Here is an 18,077-nt window from a genome sequence, read left to right as displayed (position 1 = left end):
GAAAATTTCTCTGTGGTTTCTTTTCTTTCTGTTTGAGCCACCATATTTCCATGCCTTATGCTGGCAGTTTAGCTGCCTTATGAATCAATATCTTTTGGCTTTGTGCTACTGTGTCATAGGAAGATACAAATTTGAAATCTGCGTGTACAATTATCTGGATCGGCTGCAATGAAATATCTTGTGATATATTTTGACTGTATATATACAATTCTGCTTGAACTCCTACATGGTAAACACTGAATTAATAAAATGAATGATAAAGACATGTCTGTAGCTATCTGTGCAAACACTCCTTTCACATAGGCCGACCATCTGTGTAAAAACTGGGTCGGCAGCTATATTGGTCAATAGCTGCAACAAACTGAGACGCTGACTAACTATCAGAGATCGTGTCCAGCTGATAATTGCTGTCATCTTTTAATCTACCTGGATCAGTAAGTGCTTGCGTTACGCCAGTACTAGCTTGTGCCTGGAATTGCATTTCAAAAGTACAGGTCAGTGTTGCTGCTGTTTCAAAGACGGTAATTTACTGAGTCTGCATGTCGTTCAGAGTATGTTACTCTGAACATCTGTAGTTTCTGTGCTGAATTCGGCAATTTATTCTTGGGAGGAACCAGTTGTGTTTGAAAGGGTACCTTTTCTCGATGCAATCTCCTTCTCAACATCTGCAAATATCTCCCTCAACCTGTTGGCGGAATTTGCCATGACATTCTTTGCAGCCTTCTTCTGGTGCTTAGCGCCCTTCAACCACGCAATCCCTAATAACACCTTCAGGCTGCAGGTGTTCGGTTTCAAGGGCGTGCTCGTCATGTGGTACTTCAACTGGATCTGCATTTTCAGCAAACACTGCGACCTGACAATTTGAAGTAAAACATGGGAGCAGTTTGGACAAAATCAGGTTTGTTTATCTTACACTTGAGTAGTCTTCATGCAGGATGCCTTGGAGGGTCATCACCTCCTCAACGACCCAGCCATCTTGGTTTGGTAACTTGTATTTTTGTTGAGTGGTCGTTGCTTCCCCACCATATCTGGACAAGCTTTTGTCAAACCTAAAGCTGATACGCCTTTGGTATATGTCACGGTTTAGCAGTTCCCATTCTGTCGCTGAGTAGTCAACACAACCGGCTCTCTCCATCACTTTATGTTCCAGTGGACCTCCAGAGAACATCTCCATAAAAGCACTGATCTGCAAATACAGAATTACAGAGATTTTAGCAGATTCCTTTGAGATTGCATGTTGACAGGATCACAAGACAGCAAGACTCACGCCAACAGAAAGAACTGCTGAGTAGACTTCTGACATTTTTACATCGTCATTGGCCAATAGAGAACCTTCTTCACAGGGGAGCTCTTTGAGTTCAGATTCTTTATCAAGTATCTCACCTTTCTGTTCCAGACCGGATGACCGCATTTTCCATATTGCCATGATAATCCTGTCAGAAATGTTTGATACGTTAATGTTAGGAATAGTACTTGTATTCAATATGGGGGCTGTAGGCCCAAATGTATACATGTACAGGTATTAGGAAATATGCACAAAACCCCTTATACAATGGGGAAAATACAAGAATACATATACATCTAACCCCCCCCCCTTCTCAAACTCAAGGTGGATCCCGAACACTAAGTTTGGAGAGATAGAACCTGTGCTGAACTCTCGTCTGTGCCTTAGTGAAGAAGTCTGCCAACTGAAGCTCTGAAGGCACATACTGAAGAGTAATAACATCATCCTGTACCTAGGCTCGTGCGTAAGAAGCATCAACACCAATGTGCTTGGTAAGCTCATGCTTCACTGGATCACGAGCAATACTAATAGCTCCGGTACTGTTAGACAAAAGAGGAGTCGGCATAGAAACAAAAACACCAAAATCCTCAAGAAGCCATCGTAGCCAAGTAACCTCCGCTGTCACAAGAGCCATAGCCCGTAACTCAGCCTCTGCAGTCGAATGAGAAACTGTTGTCTGCTTCTTAGTCTTCCAAGCAATGAGAGAACCACCATGAAAAACACAATAAGCAGAAAGAGATCGAAGATTAGAGGAATCACTAGCCCAAGTCGTATCAGAATAAGCCTGGAGCTGTAAGGAGCTAGAGCGAGGAAAGAACAGACGACGAGATATAGTTCCACGAAGATATCGCAGAACACAAAGAAGATGACTATAATGGAGCTGAGTAGGTGCAGAAACAAACTAACTAAGAATATGTACGGAGTAGAAACAAACTGACTAAGAATATGTACGGAGTAAGAAATGTCAGGTCGAGTAACACCAAGGTAGACAAGGCTCCCAACAATGTGGCGATAACGAGTGGGATCTGAAAGAGGCTCACCATCAGTAGCACGAAGATGAACGTTAAGTTCCATGGGAGTCTCAACTATGCGATGATCAGTAAGAGAAGCACGATCAAGAAGATCCTGAATGTACTTTTCTTGGGATAGGTAGAAGCCCTCAGGTGTGGAAGAAACCTCAATCCCAAGAAAATAACGTAGGGGGCCTAGATCGGACCTAAGAAACTGCTCACTGAGACGTGCCTTCACAAAGGCAACATACTGGGAGTCATCTCCAGTGATGATCATATCATCAACATAAAGAAGGAGAAGAGTCCGACCACGAGAGGAAGTATGAACAAAGAGTGCAGGATCATGGGCGCTTGCAGAAAAGCCAGCAGCAGTGACTACAGAAGCAAAGCGCTAGAACCAAGCACGGGGAGCTTGCTTGAGGCCATAAAGAGAGTGGCGAAGACGACATACCATACCCTCAGGAACAGAATAGCCAGGTGGTGGCGTCATATAAACCTCCTCACGAAGTTCACCATTAAGAAAAGCATTCTTCACATCAAGCTGAGATATAGACCACTCACGAACAGAAGCCATAGCAAGAAGAGTGCGAACAGTAGTCATGTGAGCCACAGGAGCAAATGTCTCATCATAGTCACGACCATGCTCCTGCTGAAAACCACGTGCCACAAGACGAGCCTTATAGCGCTCAAGAGAACCATCCGAATAGGTCTTAACCTTATAAACCCACTTACATGTGATAGGATGACCATGTGAGGGAAGAGGTACAAGATCCCATGTGCTAGTGCGCTCAAGAGCAGCAAGCTCCTCCGCCATCACGTGCTGCCATTCCTGATGAGTAATGGCATCACGATAAGAAGTTGGCTCAGAAAGAACAACACCAGCACGAGGAAAACCATACTGGTCTGGAGGATGAATTGAGAGACGATCACGAAGAGCATATCGTGGAGAAGACAAATCAGAAGGTGGCTTATCAAGAGGAGAAACACACCAGAGGAAGATGGCTCGGTAGGAGGAGAAGAAACATCAAAGGAAGATGGCTCAAGAACCCGCCGAGTACGTACATAGAAATGTGTGACAGGTGGTTTGGTGTCATAAATAGTACCCATAGGAACCTGTGGAGTGGAATCAGAAGAAGAAGGCTCCACAGATGAAGGGGATGCAGAAGAAGGCACTACAGGAGGCTCATCAGGAGCCGCAAAAGCAGGCACTAGGTGTGGAAAATGCATAGGAGCAATAGGAGTATCAGGAAATGTTAGAAAAGAAAGGGGCTCAACGAAAGATGCATGAGAAGCATCAAGAGAAGGACGAGACTCATCAAAAGTAACATCCTGAGAAATCCTCATCCGACGGCCAACAGGATCCCAACAACGATATCCCTTATGCTCAGCACTGTATCCCAAAAAAACACACTCAACAGATTGAGTGGTCAGCTTGGTGCGCTCACGAGGTGCAAGAAGCACATAGCACACACATCCAAAGAGACGGAGGCTAGTATAGTCAGGCAGCTTGCCTTAAAGACGCTCATATGGAATCCCACCCTGAAGAGCAGAAGAAGGTTGAATGTTCATCAAATAAGTAGTTGTAGAAACAGCTTCAGCCCAAAAATGCGGTGGAATAGTAGAGGCAATCATCAGAGCACGAGTAGTCTCAAGCAAATGATGATGCTTGCGCTCCGCAATACTGAGCATGAGCATCAGGACAAGAGAACTAGGCAAGGGTGCCCTGCTCAGAAAGAAATTGACGAAGAGCTCAGACAAGTACTCCCTAGCAGAATCAACACGAAAAACCTTAATAGCAGTGTCAAACTGAGTACGGATCATGGTGGCAAAATTTTTATAAATAGATAAAGCCTCACTATGATGTTTCATAAAATAGATCCAGGTGTGGCGAGAAAAATCATCTATGAATATGATATAATATCGATGACCCCCTTTCGAAACGAAGGGAGCCCGACCCCATACATCAGAATGAACAAAATCAAAAGGATGTTTTGACACTGACTCACTAGAATAATAAGGAAGTTGTAACTGTTTTCCTAGCCAACAACCCTGACACTGATCCAAAGATACATCACCAGAAACTGACCCTAAAAGACCACAACGAACTAGCGTAGACAAATGCGAGCCACAAAGATGTCCTAGATGATGCCACTAAGCAAACGACGATGTAGATGACATAGAAGAAGCGACTGAGCCCCCAAGACTGGTAAAGGCAGCGGAAGGAAGACGAAGCCACTCAAGCTCCCAAAGACGCTGAGAATCACGTCGACGAGGGCCAGTACCAACTAGGAGACCTGTGTTGCGATCCTGAATACAACAAGAGTCAAAATCAAGGATAACACGACAACCATGATCAGTGAGCTGGCCAGCGAGATAAGCTGCATGGTTAGTTTGGGAACATAAGAAATGACAGGAACATGAAAAGAGGAAGACAAAAGAGTGCCTCGTCCTGCAACAGAGAGAGACGATCCATCTGCGGTTTGAACAGTGACAGAAAGAGATGGAATACCAATGGAAGAAAGACTGGTACGATTAGGAGTCATATGAAAAGAGGCACCAGAATCTGGAATCCATGGAAAAGTACCTGAAGAAGAAGACTGAGAAGAGCAGCAGAACCTGGCGGTGTAGAAGCCTGAGTAATAGAACCAGCAGCTCCTGTGGGTGTAGAGGCAGCTAGGCGACGAAGCAACATGAGCATCTCCTGTGTCTCAGAACTAGCAGAACTCCTCTGAGAACCTCCAGTACCAGAACCACCAGCACCACTAGTACCCTGTGAAGAACGACCACCTCAGCAAGATTGAGCCTCACGAGACTGAGCCTTCTTCTTCCTGTAACAATATGCCTCCACATGGTTATCCTTGCCGCACCAGTCACATTTAAGACCACCACCCCCTCCACTCTCAGAAGAAGGCACCATAGGTGGAGGAGTGGAGGCCTTGGAAGAAGAACGAGCAACCAAGACTGAAGAAGACGAAGACTGCAACAGGCCAGCACTACGAAGACGTATCTCCTCATTACAAACAGCAGCAAGAGCATCCATCAGAGACACACAAGGCTCACGGGAAACCAGCTGAGCACGAAGCTGCTCAAACTCATCATGAAGACGGGTCAGAAAATCATGGGTGCGCCTAGTCTCCAGAGCAACTTTCTGAGCCTTACAAGACTCACAAGTGCTAGGTGATAATGGAGGACCAATAGAGTCAAGTTGACGCCACACTGCAGACATCTGAGCAAAGAACTCCTCAACTGTAGAGTCACCCTGTCGCAATAGTTGTTCTTGACGTAGAGCAGCAATATATGTAGACTGACCGGTGGGCTCATAACGCAGACGAAGAAAAGCCCACATCTGATGTGCATGATCAAAGTCAACAATATCTGCAGAAAGACTCTCCTCCATACTAGCAGCAAGAACAGCACCAGCACAAGCATCCTCATCTAACCATGTCCTGTATGCAGCAAACTAAGATGCATATGATTCCATGCTATCATCAAAATCAAGCAGCTTCTTCTGCACGGCCTCATCAGCTGTGTCAGGAATAGTAGGCTTGACAGGAGGGATAGGAGAGCTGGGTAGGGTATATCACCGGTAAGAAACTCCCATAGATGCAGACCACTCATGTGCAGACGTAGACGAGGAACCCAGTTGCGATAGTTGGTGCCATTGAAAAGCACCGGACGTCGCATAACCTGCACACCATCGGACGGAGGAACTGAAGAAGACATCTCCAAACAACACAGTTGACGACAAGAGCGCAAAAGAAGCGGCAATCGACGGCAAGAGAGCAGACGGACAGCGGGCAAACGGAGGAATCGCAGAATCAATTCCACGATGGATGAATCAAGCCAGGGCGACGAGCTCCATAGCCGATGGGAAGCCGCTCGGACCTGCGGCTCGCGGGTCGGCGGTGCGAGAGAGCCGGCAACAGGCGGACGAGGCGGAGAGCCGCACCAATCGATGGAGGAGCCGTGGGACAAGGTTGGCGAGGGGCACTGACAGAAAGAAGCGACAGACGGCGGAAGGAATCGATGATGTGCTCAAAACGAAGAGCAGGGGAAAATCGATCCAATGGGCTGGTGATCAGAGGCATGCAAGTGCAACGTGCGGGGGGAAAAGATCACCTAGGGCAGATGAGAAGAAATCTAAACCCTAGTTTGGATCTGTACCATGTTAGGAATAGCACTTGTATTCAATATGGGGGCTCTAGGCCCAAATATATACATGTACAGGTATTAGGAAATATGCACAAAACGCCTTATACAATGGGGAAAATACAAGAATACATATACATCTAACAGTTAACAATAATCATATAATCATATGACAAGCCTATTCCAAATAATTATGGAAAAATGGGAGTTCGCGCAATGCTTTATAGAACCTGAACAAAATATAGCAATCTACCAGTAAGGAATATATTGATAATAAAAATGAATTTATTATTAATTCACTACACTATTCCTGTTCCTGAAAATATGAGTAGGATGACTTGATATTAGTTATCCAACTGTGTATATGTTCGTTCATATAGTTTGGAGAGAAGTATTTGTGCCTGTGGAGGTTGACCTACTATGCTTGAACAGGAGGCAACACCAATTACCTTAAACAGTATACACAGTGAAGAAATTCCAGATATTTTTTCAGGCATGTCAATCATGCAGCCTCAATACAAGTTGATTATTGAAGCTATCATACCAGACAGGAACTCAGGATAACAAATTTCAGAAAAGTGTCAATGGTAGTTCTTGTTTAAGAGCACTAAATCAAGTGGTGTGATAATGATCAATAAAATCCAGAATTCTGCATATCACATGAAAATTAAAACAAGGGTGCCTCATACCTGTGAGCATCATTGAATGAAACAAACGTCTGGAAATGGAATTTTAGTCTTCCTTGAGGATCCAATGTTTTGGCTCCATGCCTGGCTTCAAGACCTCTATCCTTGCGAAGGATAAGCATCAAGGATGAACTGCCAACTGTTGCAAGTTTCGGTGGAACAACCTGGATATCATCGATGTCTTCCCAAAGAAAGAAAAATTTTGTTTTCCGGCCAAATATGTTGGAATAAAATCCAGCTATTCTTGGGGAAAGAAAGAGGCGCCCCTGTTAAAAATGATAACCTCCTCAGTTATCGATTAGTATGACCAAAAGCAGGTGCAAAGGATAAGAAAAGATAACAAGTTGTAGCAAGTCCTAGTGTGCCATGCAATCATCAAAAAGTGTACGGCGATGGCCCTATTTCACTGGGAACCATGATATACGGACTTACAGGCTACAATTCTTATGTTTTGTTTTTAGTATAACTTCATATGCAAGGTCTACATTGATTTATATTTCGCATAAGCAAGGTCTAGCTCTGCATATTGGGCGTTGAAAATAAATGATAATAATGTATTTGAAGACAGTATCTCCTATTCTAAGCAAAATAGCATCAGTACCATGATAAATCAATGCCAATTCAATACATACAAAGTTAGAACATTAGTGAAATCTAATTACCTGAAGTGGCATTTTCCGTTTTAGATGGCAGGTAAAATCATCAATGAGGAATTCTTCAGGAGGAAGACTAAAGAGCTTACGAAATGCTGAATTTGTCTGAGCTGAGCGCAAGTGCATCTGAACATTTAGTCATGCAATACAAGTTCAGTAATAGAATGCATTTTGATGGCACTAAAAATTTTTTTGACAACTTTTTCCTCAAGCAAATTTTGAACAATTCATACCTTCTTGCCAACTTCTTTCCCCATTTTTTCCAGATAATTCAAAACAACTTCAGTTCCCCGTGAATTATTCAAAAAGATCCGCAGATGCAATTTTGGCTGGTGCCCTTGGGGAAACCTTCCATCAAGAGGAAGCCACATATCACCCAAATCTGACAAATTGTTTTTCACAAAGTTGACTTCTGTTTGACCAATAGGAGTTTCATTGCTTGCACCATCTGAATCATGCACAACCACGTCCAACCTTGCTGGAGGGTCATCCATTGCATCAAATTCAAATATCTCTATGGAGTTGAAAAAGCAAAGAATCAAGCAAATTCACAGAGAAGGTCAATAGTGCTTTTATCTTGCAGGTTAGAGGAAACTCAACATAGAAGTGATACTTACCATTCCATTTTGGTTCAGACGTATGGTATTTGACAGAGCTAGTTTTTCTCTTTCCATTACAGGTAAAGATTACATAAGGATCAGGCAAGCCAGGTGTACCTGCACCTACTACACCACTTCCCTCAATAAGTGCAATTGTCAATAACCAACCATCTCCGTGAGCTTTGATTCCATGGTCACTGCCTAACATTGAAACAGGAAAAATGCAAATTACATGTCTTCGTCCCCAGGAAACAGAGAATTTCCCAAGTTTTTTTTTAAAACTATACAGCGGGGGAGGCCCCCGCTGTGGTAAGATATATTAAAAGGATAAAATAAAACTGTACAAGGACAAAAGTCCAGAGGGCACCTCAATGCCCAAAAAGGAAAAAAAAAGACTTCAGAAAGACCTCAAAGGAGGCTAAGAGCTATGGCAGAATTTCCCAAGTTGCGGTAAAAATGAATGAATTATAGTTTTCCAATATAAATAATTTGTTCTATTAAAATCATCTAGAGGGCCCCATCAATTTCAGAAAAGACTAGGGGAGAACAATGAAAAAGGAATATTCACTTCATTTAGAATAGAGAGATTGTTACCTCGTTGTTTCCAGGCTTGCAAAAAACGTCGCCCTACTTTGATGATATTATGCCCCTGAATGATCAGAATGATACAAAATACAACTTCTCCAATGGAATCTGGAAGATCAATACCAAAATATTCAAGTCCCCCGTGCACCATATTGGTTCTGGCTAGATGAAGATGTGTAATAATATACAGTGCTGTACTGAGAGAGAATATGAATGCAAAGCTCCCAAGGAAGCGGGCAACCAGCTTCCAGTTTGATTCTTTCTGTGGCTGCAGTGAAGCTAAAATCTTATCTTTGTTATTAGCATCATCAAGCTCAGCTACTTTAACTTTCCGGGACAGTACTTCAGAGAACTGTGAATATCCTTCTGCAAGGCCTTGTTTTGCCCCATTCTCGATCATTCCTTTAAGCATTGTACTCTGAACAAAGTTCAGACGCCAACTTACAGTAAGTTGTGTGGTTTGTTCTTCAGATGGGAACTGGGGACCAGGTATTATACGGTACAATATCTCCACCTTGAAACAATTGCCACAGGGAACATCAGGAGTGCTAACACTACAAAGAACTGCAAAAGAATTTCCAGCTGCCTTCAAGTATTTCTGATCTTCAGTAGCTTTAACAGACTTAACTAATTTGCTTGCAGCTTTTGTGTAAGTTAATGTTCTTTTCAAACAATTCTCATTGTTCTCATGTTTCCAGGGCTCGATGTGAAATCCACTTGTTCCTTGAAGTTCAGCAACTTCTGGCCAGAAATCTGAATTTGCAGAGAACAACAATGAATTCAGTTCAGCTGGTGCAATACTGTAAGATTGGTCCACTAATACACCACCAGGCAAGTTTCCCGGCATTTCACAAGCTTGGTCTTTGGACTCCATAGTTTTCAGTAGTTCATCAAGACTGACCTCGGACAGCATGCAGCTCTCTCCGTTTTCACGAGACTCAGAATGCATTTGTGCATCTCGAAACTGGTCTGTGGACACAAGATCTGATGCTGCAGAATGTGCAGCATCAGCAGATTTCCTGAAGTATCGAGACATGACCTCCACCACTGATGATGTATCAGCAATGGAACTACCGTCATCTTCTTCCGGCTCCAGAAGAATGGATTGCTCTGTGCTGACACAGGATGGTGGCCCTGTGCTTCTAGGGCCTTGCTGCTCCATGATGCTTTGGGTCAAGCCATCCAAACTTCTGAGGGATGCCCGATCCATGCTACCACAGGCTAAAAGATCCAGACTACCAGTGGTAGCTGATAATGACGAGTCAGTAGTTGCAATTGACCTGTGTGAGCTGCATGATATATCATCGATAAGTTGTGGTGGAGCTTGATGTGCGTCCTCACAAAGGGTGGCCCTAACTGATAAGTATACCCTCAGGCAAATTTCACCTGCAAGGAAATATAATTAAACAGTGAATAATGCTAGCTTGATTCACCACTGCATTTACTTCCCAGAAAATTTGAAATGCTCTCAGCAGGAAAGCATTCACCAGACTGGTGATAAAAGAAAGTTGCAGATTTAGGACAAGAACTTGCTTGTGAATCTGAGTCAATTAGGGAGGCATTGCTCTAGGAAGTGGCAAATTTTGACTACAGACAAACAGAGCAAGGCAATACGATTTCATTTCCCTGAACAAGTAGAACGCCTGTTATGAGGTGTAGCCCATGTATATAACATCCATTCTCCTACCCACATTTCCTTGGTATCTGTTTCGATTGCTTTGGATCCTATTACCGATGAAGCATTGATTTGACGATTCCATGGCAAGAGGAAAAACGGATGGGAGTACCGCGCCTCTTCCTCCTGAACTTGCCGCCGCTCCTGGGCTGGAGCTGGTACCACCTGGTGCCGAGCGAGAGGTCGTCCGTCTCCATGATGGCGGTGAGCGGCAGCCGCACCCGCCCCAGGAACTCGGCGCCGAGGAAGCGGTCCTCGTTGAGCACGGAGACGACGAGCTCCTCGGCGACGTCGCCGACGAGGAACCCGAACTCCTCGTCCCACACGGGGCTGAGGTTTCGCTTCACCACCGTGGTCGCCCGCGGGCGGCGACGCCCCAGCTGCAGCCGCACGTAGGGATCGCTGGAGCCGTTGAGGTAGATCGCCGGCAGGCCCCGCGCCTCGATCACGTGCACGCGCAGCAGCATCGGCGCGTCATGGTGGCCCGGCTCCGCGCGACCCGGAGGGCCCGCCGCCGCCGGCCTCGCCATCTGTGGGGCCCCCGCGAGACGAGACGGAGCGCTGCGGCGGTGCTCGGCGAGAACGGGAGAGATCGAGAAATGGCGGGTGATTAGCGAGCTCCGAGGAATTGGGGATTTGGATGAAGCGAGAGGTGGGGGATTACCCGCGGCCGTTTGAATTCGAGAAGCGTTTATCCCGTGGCGCATTTCGGCCTCGTGATTCGTGCCAGTGGGAAGGAGGCATTTCGCAGGCCGTTCGATCAGCGGGGCCGGGGGTGGCTCCAGCCCAACGCGTGGGCCCTGTTCCGGGAAGCATGGGCTGCCTCAGGTTAAACTGAGTCGGATGCGCTAAAACTAGAGGACGTGGAGTAAAAATCCATATACCCCCAAACTGAGTAAGGGGGTGTTTGGCAGCACTCCACTCCAAATTTTTGAGCTCCACTCCACCAACTCCACTACATTGCAGCTTCACTCTACCAACTCCAAAAAAAATACCAGAGCTGTCCACATGTTTGGCAAAATGCACAGATCCAGCTCCGGAAACAGAAGATCTTGCTATGCAAAGTCCATTATACCCATGTGAATGGGTCCCACTTGTCAATCTTCTTTAGTTCTCCCTTTCTTCTCCTTTGTTGGTAGGGAAAGGAAGGTCACGAGCAGGCAGGGGCGGGCAGGGCGGCGCGTGACAGGCGGGCAGCAGGGCGCGCGGCGGGCGGGAGGCTTGTTTTTGTTTCGCGAACCGGTAAGTTGTGTAACGAGTAGCAATGGTGGGTAAATACCCACCAACTCCACGAGGAGGTCTGTAAAGGGAATTTTAGGTCTGTAAAGGAAATTTTTGGAGCACCTTTTAAGGTACTCAAAAAAAACGTGGATCTACCTCTCGCTTCACCTTTTTTCTAGAGCCGAAGTTGTTGGAGCTAGACACGTTTGGCTGCGAAATTTTCGGAGTTGGTGGAGTGGAGCAATTTTTTTGGAATGGAGTGCTCCCAAACATCCCCTAGAGAACTCTTTCTTACGAAATAGGCAAAACTCATGCATTCCAAACATGTTTAATTTTGCGTGATCCATCTGGCACTAGATTATGCAAAAGAGGGAAAATCGCAATTCAAAGATGAACTAGCCTCGTTTTCTGTTACCGAGCAGGCAAGCACACAGTCAAGTACATGGAATGATGGAAATGAAACAGCTCGAACCAGAGTTACCAGACTAATACACAGGGAAGCTGATGATGTATGATCACTGAAGCAAAGAGCGACTGGTTCAAAATTAGTAAATTCTCGAATGGTTTCTCCCAGTGGTCAGCTTGATAATCCTCCTAGCAATGATTATGAATATCAGAAAAAGAGGACTGTCCAGGAGCCTGAACATAAATAGCTGATTTCTTTCTTCTGCATTGCGATGGCTGAGCTCCCTGACGATACACGGCATATGCACTTCTAGCAAGATTGCTCGTTGCATCAGCGTCCCATGTTACTCTTTGCCGAAGTCGGCGCTGTAGTGCGCACTTGATTCCAGCTTCTTTGCGTCATTTAGCTTCCGCACAGCCTGAAATGAAGTTTGCAGGGATTTCAAGAGTCAATGCATGACCACCAGTTTGTTCAGGTACAAATAGATGGGTGTATAAAATAGCTCACCTTCATGAAGTCTTCATGAACAACATAGTCCCTTTCTGCCCGAATTGCAGCCATACCAGCTTCGGTGCAGACATTACGAAGATCAGCCCCGTTGAAACCCTAAAACTGGACAAGTTAGGAGAAGATATGCCATGAGATTTAAAGAAGTTAGATACACCATACAATTAACTCACCTCTGCAAGTTTCACGACAGCTTCGTAATCAATTTCCCCATGCTTGGCGATACCGGCAGCATGAATTTTAAGAACTTCCATTCTTGCCTGCTCGTTGGGTAGTGGAATCTCAATCTTCCTGTCTAAACGTCCAGGACGCAGCAGTGCAGGGTCCAGAACATCAGGTCGGTTCGTAGCCATGATCATCTTTACCTGTTCAACAAAAATAACCTTGTCAAGCACTGAAGCACTCAAGCTAAATGCATACAGAACCAACAAATACAAGGTGTGCTGTGCAGCATTCTTAGAAAGAGAAGGTTAAGTGAGTGTCATGTACTTAATTGTGCAAAGCCCACAAACCTGGTAACAAGAAAGTGGAGAGATCAATAAATCAATATTATATCTAGGATTCTAAACTCTCATCCTGTTACTAGTATCCTCAATTGGAGTTTCAACTCAGGTGTCAACTAACCATTCAAAACCTAACCAGGCATAGAAGTAGCTAACTTGCAATCAAGTATACGAAAAAAACAAGTACATCGAATTGGATGGATATATAACCAAATAACTACATTGATTACATCAATTGAGGGATAATGCAACAAAACCACATCTTAAACCTGTATAGTCCTAAACTACCAAAAAATAAGTGTACACAAATGATAAAGCAGCATACAGACAATGTACCATTAGGTATATCCCAATTGTTCAAATAAAGTTTCATTATGTTACAGATCTATTGTAGTATTAAACAGCATCGCTCAACCGTACTACAGAATCAAGCGGATTGGATTGACCTCACAAAATTGAGAAGTTCCAATAATAAATCACAGATAATGATACCCAGATGTCATTATATCCAAATGTGGAGTGCAAAACTTTGGTTAGATCCACATGTATTTGCAGATTGTATTAAGCTAGAAAACTATACGAGCAAATATCAACATATCTAAATAATAAAATTTACCTTCCCAAGCTCGTCAAATCCGTCTAGCTGGTTAAGGAGCTCCATCAGCGTCCGCTGGATCTCACGATCAGCACTAGTTCCCTCACTAAATCTTCGCCCACCAATGGCATCAATTTCATCCATGAAGATGATGCATGGCTAAGTAAGAACAATTTGACATGAAGAAAATTATTAGTTACTGAAGTACGATGAATGATGCATGGCTAAGTGTATAGATTTGGTAGAGTTCCAACAACTCAAATGAAGTCATTGATCCCAGTGATTTATTTTCATGTTAAACTGACAATTTGGGGCAACTCTCATGCAAAACTAACATGAGATCCGTACATTACTCAGTTTTATAAACAAAGCATAGCTTTCATTTCGTGTTGACAGGAAATATGGTTTAATTGCACAATATATTCACCAAATAAACTATTGTAGTATTGCATAAAGGACCTGCATATCTCACAGTGCTAGTGTCTTCCAGATAAATGGAAATAAATTTGATGGCACAATATATTCATCAAATAAATGTGCACAGTTTATAGAGGACAAGCTTTCTCTATTATTCCCACAGTAATGTCTTACAGATAATGAATAGTCAGTTAAGATCGAATTATCTTTCCAGAAATAAAAATTGAGCGATATCAAGACTTTAATACTTACTTGATGATCACGTGCATAGCCAAACATTTCTCTAATCAAACGAGCACTTTCTCCAATGTACTTGTCAATAATAGCGCTTGAAACAATCTGTTTTAATGATTATATAAGCAATATATTAGAAGTGTAAGAAAGACCAAATGCTATCAATGAAGTGAAAAGCCACACACCTTCAAAAAGTTGGCATCGATGTTACTGGCAATAGCCCTCGCCAATAGTGTCTTCCCGGTCCCTGGAGGACCGTAGAGCAGAACGCCCTGAATGATTAAAATAAACAAAACATTGATTTCAGAACATTAGAATTTACCTCTTTTGCCTCATATGCATAATTTGGGTCTAAGTATACACACACACACACACACAAACACACGTATTGCATTTACCTTAGGAGGCTTAATTCCCACCCGAAGAAAGAGTTCAGGGTTCATAAGCGGTAACTCGATGGACTCCCTGAGTTCTCTAATCTGATCAGACAAACCGCCTACAGCAGAGTAACTGACATTTCCTGGATCTTCATGAAGCATGTTATATACCACAGGATCAACCTAAAGGATTTTCATTCCACATAATCAAAATCAGTTTCTCTATATAAAGCCATTGATCTTATCATAGAAATGTAAGGATAATCCAACCAAAAAATACATAAAATGATTCAGATAAAAAATATACCTCCCGTGGTAGAGTTCGCATTATTGTCAAGGTCGTCATGTCAAGTACAACACGAGTTCCAGAAGTCAACTTCTCCTTGTCTACTTTACTTCGGCAACCAACCACATACCGGGGACCACTGCTGGCCTTCACGATAACTTGAAGAAACAGGTGTTTCAGTTGTTTAGTTTTTGTGGTGTTGAGGAATAAAAACAAAAACTAAAAGTGATATTTTCAAATTTCATATAGATGTCAATGAAAATGACCGAGTTGCTAACTAAGAACACTATACTCAATCTTGTTAGTTATTACCAAGTGAAGCAGAACAGCAAAAAAGATAGGTAATTGTGGGGAAAATACTTTGTACTTACATCGTTCATTATCAAGAGGCCGGAGAACCTCTCCAATTATTTGACCCACACTTTGCAGCGATTTCAAGTCGTCCTCAGTCTTGGCAAAGTCCTTCTTTGCATTTTTAAGGCTCTCTCTCACTGCATGTAAAAGGAAAGGAAAATCAAGATAAATAAATTGGACGAAGTTTTTCAGTAAACAAGCAAACTTCTTAGATTACCCCCCTAAGAACAAAGGCCGTTTAGCACCAAGGCTGATAATTTTGCCGCAGCAAATTTACTAAGGAAAAATATTACTAGACCACATTAGCCAAGTAGCAACAGACATATCATGTACCTTATTTTCTATGTTAGACTAAAAAAACAGAAGCTTCAAATGTGAACAATCTCAAACCAGTACACTGGGATGATATGCAAAACAAGCTTATGATCATTTATTTACATATAACCGTGGCACTTGGTAGAAAGGATATTATACCCAAGCTTTCAATATACCGCATTACCACATAATCAGATACAGAGGCCCAAGCTTGGACTGGAGCACTTATACCTTATACAATTTCCTTACTAACCAACAGACAATCAGCATCCTGAAAAGTGGGACTACAGGATTGCTAGACCTATAACTTAGCTCAACCTGCAGTACAACTTGAATACCATAAATTTCTAACTCATCAACTATGCAAATAAAATGTATAGAATGCACGGAAAAAAATCTATCTTGCAGTTCAAAGTTAACACAAAATTATCGGTGTCTAATTGATGCTCTAACAAACATGAGTCGTTCATGTTTGAGATAACTGTAAACTCTTGAACGCCAAATGAGCAAAGCTACTGAGAGATCAAAAAAATAATAGGTGGCTCAATCAGGGTGGGGGGCAATATCAGGCCCAATTATCCACGCAGCTACCGAGGTTGACCAAACTAAACCCAAGATCACTTCATACTTTCAGAACTTCAGATCCACATCAAGCACCCAGCATCCAGACCACCAGATTCAGCGCCCCAAAACCAAATCTACTGAAACAACAGCCCGAGCCAACACCCCAGTCCCCGATCTAACACCGAAGCACATCGCCAAAACAAACGGTGACCCCCTAGTAAAACCTCGAAATCACTGAGTACGCCGCACCGCGGCTAGCGAATCTTACCCCCTAAAAAAAATTACTCGCCATCCAAACCTCTGACTAGATCCCGCGCACAAAACCTCTAATCCCCTAGAGAGAGACAGGAATCGGCCGCTCCGAACCCTAGGGAGACTGGGATCGAGCAGGGTGAGCCAGGGGAGACGGGGGGGAGGGGAGCGGGGGACGGACGACTCACCGGTGCCGACGCGCGACTCGAGCTCCCTGCAGTTGAGCAGCTTCTTGCGGTAGTCGGTGATGGCGGACCGGCGGCGCGCGGCGGCGGCGTCCTCCCCGTCGGCCATCTCGTCCTCCCGCAGTCTCGGCCCGTCTAGTTTTTGGCTTCCGTCGCAAGAAGAGAATCGCGCAGGCTCCTCTCTCCGCTCCCACGGTTACGTAAAACAGGCCGCCGCACTTATCCACTACAACTCACAAGCAGGCTGCAGGGCGGGCTGTTCCGCGTTCTAAATACTGGAAACGTAATCCGTGTTCGACCCGCAAACTGGTTTCGCGAGCGTGGTGGGCCGTGGTTCTTTGGTATGGTGGGCCGCGGTTGCCTGTATTTCAGGAAAGTTGGTTTGCGGCGCTCGCGTCGGACGGACACGGGCTTAGCAAGCCCCTGATGTCAGCCAACGTCATCGTGTTCTTTTCCAGAAGCTTCATCAAAATTCAAATTGGCCTACCTCTGATGCTACGATTTTGTACCAGAAGAGTGTTTCCTTTGGGTTAAATGGCGATCTTGCGTAACTTTGTTTGCAGCTGGATGTTGATGTGTTTCAGACTTTCAGTGAACTTATGCTGATCTACTTTTGATCTAGTTGTGTGTGGTGAATAGCAAAGGTGATGTCTGCGCTGTGAACGAATTTTTGATCCAGTGTAATTTATGGACGACGGGAGGTCAGTCCTTAAACTTAAGAAAATATTAGGTCTCGTTGATATTTCACGCTCCATATCAAAACTCAAAGGTTAACCTTCATTCTACGATGTTGAGATATGTTTCTATCATTCTTTTGTATTCGCACTATTTCTTGTAAATCAATTTCAGAGAACTTCATGTTGTCTCGAGACAACACAACACACCACGACCAAATAATTACCTTCTAAAATCGCCGAGCACCTCTTAGATACTCCGCATGATCCAATGTCTTAGAACCCTTTCCGAAACGTATCTAACTCTATAATGGAATGTTGACAAGTACTTCATCGGTAACTACACATAAACCCTATCGCTAACACCTTGTTCTCTAAAACAACCATCTTGTAAATAAACCCCAAGCAGAATTGACCAAGACTCTCTCCATTATTAGCAAATAAAAGGAGCAAATCAAAGCTCTTAGTATAAAAGAGAAAGAAATGATTTAAACTCGTCACATATTTCGGAAAAGATATGCCATCCCCAGTAATGGCCATGGCAA

The 18,077-nt window shown here is 43.9% G+C and overlaps 2 protein-coding genes across 2 annotated transcripts; both read right to left on the bottom strand.

Moving 5' to 3' along the window:
- Positions 1-231: 231 nt before the first annotated feature.
- On the bottom strand, positions 232-11,422 carry LOC117860676 (C2 and GRAM domain-containing protein At1g03370). The gene is made up of 10 exons (XM_072291456.1): positions 10,755-11,422; positions 8,977-10,359; positions 8,401-8,583; positions 8,017-8,297; positions 7,793-7,909; positions 7,134-7,396; positions 1,268-1,433; positions 914-1,186; positions 636-828; positions 232-469 (listed from the first exon to the last, which is right to left on the bottom strand). The coding sequence occupies exons 1-10, from the start codon at positions 11,347-11,349 to the stop codon at positions 459-461; spliced, it is 3,465 nt and encodes a 1,154-aa protein (XP_072147557.1). The 5' UTR covers positions 11,350-11,422; the 3' UTR covers positions 232-458.
- An 824-nt stretch (positions 11,423-12,246) lies between these two features.
- On the bottom strand, positions 12,247-17,062 carry LOC117862520 (26S proteasome regulatory subunit S10B homolog B). The gene is made up of 10 exons (XM_034746015.2): positions 16,862-17,062; positions 15,560-15,679; positions 15,210-15,346; positions 14,924-15,085; positions 14,711-14,797; positions 14,544-14,630; positions 13,896-14,033; positions 12,950-13,141; positions 12,777-12,875; positions 12,247-12,687 (listed from the first exon to the last, which is right to left on the bottom strand). The coding sequence occupies exons 1-10, from the start codon at positions 16,965-16,967 to the stop codon at positions 12,613-12,615; spliced, it is 1,203 nt and encodes a 400-aa protein (XP_034601906.1). The 5' UTR covers positions 16,968-17,062; the 3' UTR covers positions 12,247-12,612.
- Between the last annotated feature and the right edge of the window lie 1,015 nt (positions 17,063-18,077).

This window comes from Setaria viridis, chromosome 1 (genome assembly GCF_005286985.2).
Source record: "Setaria viridis chromosome 1, Setaria_viridis_v4.0, whole genome shotgun sequence".
In the NCBI taxonomy this organism is placed as follows: domain Eukaryota; kingdom Viridiplantae; phylum Streptophyta; class Magnoliopsida; order Poales; family Poaceae; genus Setaria; species Setaria viridis.
This window is presented reverse-complemented; position numbering and strand designations above follow the sequence as displayed.